This window comes from Triticum aestivum, chromosome 2D (assembly GCF_018294505.1).
Source record: "Triticum aestivum cultivar Chinese Spring chromosome 2D, IWGSC CS RefSeq v2.1, whole genome shotgun sequence".
Classification (NCBI taxonomy): Eukaryota; Viridiplantae; Streptophyta; class Magnoliopsida; order Poales; family Poaceae; genus Triticum; species Triticum aestivum.
This window is the reverse complement of record NC_057799.1, coordinates 116,266,154-116,271,466: the sequence shown is the minus strand read 5'-3', so window position 1 is coordinate 116,271,466 and position 5,313 is coordinate 116,266,154. Positions and strand designations below refer to the sequence as shown.

At 41.6% G+C, this 5,313-nt stretch overlaps 1 protein-coding gene across 2 annotated transcripts in view; it reads right to left on the bottom strand.

The window, feature by feature from the left end:
* Positions 1 to 368: 368 nt before the first annotated feature.
* LOC123052033 (calmodulin-binding transcription activator 2) overlaps positions 369 to 5,313 on the bottom strand; it is a 7,932-nt gene continuing 2,987 nt past the window's right edge. The window contains exons 6-13 of one of the 2 annotated variants that reach the window (XM_044475073.1): positions 4,683 to 4,836; positions 4,447 to 4,566; positions 4,029 to 4,360; positions 3,526 to 3,864; positions 2,577 to 3,262; positions 1,923 to 2,499; positions 835 to 1,176; positions 369 to 658 (exon numbers count right to left, since the gene is read on the bottom strand). In XM_044475073.1, the coding sequence (XP_044331008.1) occupies positions 539 to 658; positions 835 to 1,176; positions 1,923 to 2,499; positions 2,577 to 3,262; positions 3,526 to 3,864; positions 4,029 to 4,360; positions 4,447 to 4,566; positions 4,683 to 4,836 (2,670 nt within the window). In that variant the 3' untranslated portion in view covers positions 369 to 538. Of the gene's footprint in view, positions 659 to 834; positions 1,177 to 1,922; positions 2,500 to 2,576; positions 3,263 to 3,525; positions 3,865 to 4,028; positions 4,361 to 4,446; positions 4,596 to 4,682; positions 4,837 to 5,313 lie in introns of both variants that reach the window. The other variant, XM_044475074.1, reaches the window with a different exon arrangement.

Genomic DNA, 5,313 nt, shown 5'->3' with positions numbered 1-5,313 from the left:
TGTTTAAAGAGGGGGCTGGGGGCATATCAAAGATATTCCCTGGGCTGCGCTCCGTGCTGGTTAACTGCTAGTTGCTGGAGACGATTCGAAGTGACCAGAGGCTTGTGCTCCTCTCACTCCTTCCTTGGTTCACCTTCATGCCTTCATTTTGATGGGAAACCATCTCGGTTTGCTCATTTTGGTGGGAGAGGGGTTCATGGTTGGTCTCGGCTATTCGTTTTGATCTCACAAGCTGCTAATGGGCCGTAGTTTGACCTCCCACTAGAAAATGCGTTCATGGTCAGTGACAGCTTTCATCCCAGCTAGACTAGAGCCTCTCAAGAAAAGGAAAACATTGCGCCGCGATTCAGCAGCCAAGGAGCCATGCATAAACCAACCATGAAGTGACTAATAGAAGAACTATATATGTCCCATGTATTACAGTATTAGCTATACTGAGTCAAATGGTGAGCAGTGAACATCTAGCACAAGAATTTACAACTAGTCTGGTAAAACGAACAAGTCACAGCCTAACTGGTCTAGTAAAAGCCCATCAACGTCACAAAATAGTGGACATCGGTGTGTCTAACAGCTCATCCGCGCACAAATCCTCCAGATCAACCATGAAATCACCTCCATCGCCGCCAGCTGCATCGCTTAGCATCTTATCCTGTATCGCCTGTCCAAAACCATAAAAAATACAGATCCCAGTTAGATGAAGGTGCCATGTTCAGATGGGCGCTCCAGCAAAGATAAGTAGGAGAAACAATAGGAGGGAATGTATGTTATATCCTTCATTTTTATGTAACAATGGTTCAAGATGCTAATAATAAGTTACGGAAAAAGGAAGCCAACCTTGGACTCTTGTAGTTCTGTAACACAGGCTTGCAGCCTACTGTATTGTTCTCTTGCTTCTGGGTATTGAGTCATTGATTTCACACGAGCTAATGACCTCTGTAGTCTGCCTTCAGCCTGCTTCCTGCCATCCTTCAAGAAGTCGTATTCATCTTCAGCTTCTGCAGATCCACCTTCTGCAGGTTGGATCTGCGAGGACGGCCCTTCAAGTTGTTTGTCAGGTTGGAAACCACGCAAGCCCCGTCCCTTTCTCCTCCACCTCAGTATAACTTTCTCCACGATGCCTACTGACCAGATTACCTTTTTATAGTTTCTCCTTACTTGATGTCCTCTTATATGAGCCTAGTGAAAAACACAAGTAGAAGTATAATCCATAAGCAATATTAGCATTTTTATAGTAGTTGACAGCCTAATACAACTGGAGTAATCAACTGGAATTACTCGTATCAAGATAGCGCAACATCTGCAACTCACGAGTTGAGACCACTCATGTCATTTCCACGAGTCACGCACCTCATGTAAATACTGCCATAACATTTGGCTTCATGTTACCTTTTCTCTCATCTAAAACGTGATTGAACCAGATGCTAAATAATCTCGCCTCTATTTTTTGAATTAGTGGATTGGAATAAGCGCATTCAAAATGACCAAGTACCCCAAAAGATTCAAAGGAACAGTTACTGGTTCTATAAAAATGTCAGGAGTATAAACTGCAACTAGTTACATACACTCACCTCAGCTTCGAAGTACAATAACAAATTATCCCGAAAAATAAAAAGGAGCAGAGTATCATAAATATGCCTTGAGTATAAACCACATTAAAATGATTATTTGACTAACAATTTAAACACGGATTAATCCATTGCATATAGAAAGCATAGTTCCATCAAACCACTTAGTTGGCCTATAGCCTCAAACACAAATATCAACTCCCAAGTTAAAACACAAAGAGTTAAAGAGAACCAAGTACTAATTGTCATGTCAGCAATCATATGAATGTGCTACAAGAAAATATGCAGCATTATGTGGTTATACGAGAGTTAGGCATACAAAAAGATAAGGATATGTTAGATTAGAACAGAGCATACCTGTATCTTGATGATTTTCTGTCGAATAATCATAAACTCCTTTCTCCCTTTCCATCCTCTAAACTTGTTTTGGATACGAACTGCAGCAGAATGCGGCATATCATTCTGTCCAGATTTGGTATTTTTAAGAGAAACAAGTGAAAGAGTGCGCTCATCAGATAATCCGCAATCATCATCTCCATATTCAACCACCTTCTTTCTGTGGAATGACTCTACCCTAAAAGCTTGAAATATTTTGGATGCAGCTAGAGTTGATTTACGAACAGCACTAAGTGAATCTTTTAATGACTCTGCCTGAGAATCTTGGCGAGAAAGCTGAGCAGAACTTGGTTCTGCAAAGCCATCGGCTTCAGCTGATCCACAAATTTCTTCCACATTGCAACCCTTTGCTTCTTTCAATGTAAGTGCTGAAAGATGACTTGTCAAGGCAGACTCTGCAAGGAAACCCGCAATGCCTTTGTGTCCATTGTCTGATGCTAAATCAGCAGGTGTTCTTCCAGATAAGAAATGAGGAGTTGGGTCTGTTAATGCACCAGCTGCAGCTCCATTTGTTATCAGGGCACCAACTGTCCGCTCTCTAAATAATAGACACTGTAAGTTCAACATAGATGAGTAAACATGAAATACTGACAGGTACAAACATTAATCCATTACCTTCCACATGACGCTGCCCAGTGAAGCGCAGTCCATCCACGCACATCCCTAAAGTTCACATGTACGCCTGCAGCAATAATTGGTCTTATAGCCCAATCATAGCCAAGTGCAGCTACTAAATGGATCACGCCTTGCCCTTCCTTGCCTAACACATTGGGACCTTTCCCATCATCATGTATCTTATGGATAAGCCAATAATATAGCTTATCTTTGACCGATTTCTCAAGATTCTTGTCCTGTGCAGCAGAAAATTCTTCATCCGATGGTGCTGACAGGTTTGTAAATTTATCATCAAGCATCAGGGAACCAATAGTGCTGATTAACTCGGACTTCTCATTTCCACCACTCATAACATACTTCTCATAGTCATCTGGTCCCAGGGAAAGCAACTTCTCAAGACGGATATGTAAATGCATTTCATTGATACCAGTAATATGGGGATCTGCTGCCTCCATATGCTGGGTCTCGGAATCATGAAACTCGAATTCTCTTACTTCACTACAAGCTACCCTATTAGAGCATGTCACATAAAATGGAACTCGTCCAGATTGATGTACTGGTGTATAGCAGCGCAGGGAGCCATCTGCTAAAACTTCAACCGGTACTTCAACATCCCCGAACATACATGACCACTTACAATTTTCGACATGTTCTTTATTTGTCAAGAATGTACCAGTAATTAAGACCTGCATTGGGGTGACAAGCAGAATAAAGATGATTAATGGTAATCATTATAACATTTAGAAGTCAACATAACGATCAACATAGAGCATACTAGTAGGTAATTAAGACCTGCATTGGGGTGACAAGCGGAATAAAGATGATTAATGGTAATCATTATAACTTTTAGAAGTCCACAACAGAATGCTTAACATAGAGCATACCAGTGTGTTCATATCGTGCCTATTACCAAAATAAAAGCAGAATGGAATAAAAAAAGACTGCAAACCTTATTTTGAGAGCCAGTGTACGCCCAGCTTGGGGAAACGTCAATAATGCTGAAGAGCTGATCTTGGGAAAGCGAGGGGCTGACCACATATGCATCTAGCTGCTCGTTCATAGGTATACTCATACTAGAGCCATCAGCAACATTTACAGTTTCAGTACTGCTCCAGAAAGCATCAGAAGTGGATTTGATATCCAGATCAGCTGCAAGTTCATCACTCATCCATTTCGAGAAGCTGTCAAATTTCTTCAACCCATTGGGCTCAATCTTGAAGAGGTCCAATGATGACTGCTTTAATAGCGGATAGCCCATGCTTCCATCTGTATAGCTATCATTATGCACCTGCAAATTTGGGGAAATGTTTTAGTTTATTGTGAAATAAGTAACATATCTGGGAAACAGTAGGCACAAAGGAGAGCAAGTGTAGAGAAGTTGCATGATTGCCACACGGAAACAAACATCTCATGACACAACAAGAAAATTAACGGAAAAAAACTGCAAAGCACCTGCGAGGACGTCATGCCTGCAGCACTCAGCGCATCCGTTTCCTTTTGAGTAAGGTTGTTGGTGTACAGTGCCTCAGTCATCAATGTTTCCAAGCGAGAGTTATCATCCAGATTGTTCGACCCCATGGTGGTAACAGAAGAATAGAGTGTTGGCTCCGTGAATCCAGTTGGATATTCTGGAAAGGGCTCACCAAAGTGCACTGAATCGAGTGCAGTTTTGGAACCACTCCTCAATCCAGCTCCAACATCATTGAACACACTAGCTATGCCATGGTGAGTAACAAAATTATTGCTTATGTTAGCTGTTCTAGCCTGATTTTCATCCTGATAACCTGCAATGTTTATAAAACGAAATCTGAGCCAGAAGTCAATATTTAGAGGAATAGATCAGGAGTCGGAAGGTAGAACATAATCTTGCCTAGATTATTTACGGAAGTACTTGGAGCTGGAGCACCCAACCGATTATCCATCATGACTCCATCCACAGGCTGCTGCATCTCAACGAAAGGGTGGTATCTGGAGCTTGCTCGAGAATTATCTGTGGCACCGAATTTTGCTTTAGATACACTGTAAGAAATTACGTTATTGAATATGCATCACCTAATATATACTGAGTGCAGATGATGCCGAATGAAGATAGAGAAACAGCAAGACCTGTTTCAGCATCTTCATATTCCGAAATCTGTCCACTATATGGGCTTTCAGCATCCATAGTTTGGGAGGCTACCTGGCTCTGACTAGCAAAAGAGTTTGAACAAGCAGGACTATCTTCAGCCTCTTTCGAACGACTGAAACTTTGTTTGCCACCCTGAAACCATTTTTACTTACAACATCAGATAAGGGAAAGCAATATTCATAAATGAAGTGGTAAATCAAAGAGACTGTTGAAGCATATGTGGATTGCCCAAACTTCTCCATCAGTTCGGACTTTTCGTTCTACTGGTTGGTGCAGGAAACTTAATATGGTGTCAGAGGTTAAAGTCTAAGCTTTCGCAATTTAAATGAAAGAATTGTTTGCCTCTTTCTGTCCATGTCTAGGCTTAATCATGCAATCATGCCACACGTGAGAGGGGTCTTGAAGCATATGTTGATTGCCCAACCTTCTCCATCCGTTCAGACTTTCGGTTCTACTGGTTGGTGCATGAAACTTAAGAGACAACAGGAGAGAGTACATTATTCTCAACCCCCTCCCCCCCTCCACACACACACGCTCATGTGCATGCAGAACATATTAATGGAGTGAAGTTATAATTTGCACTATGATAGTCACAGTGTGTGTGTGTGT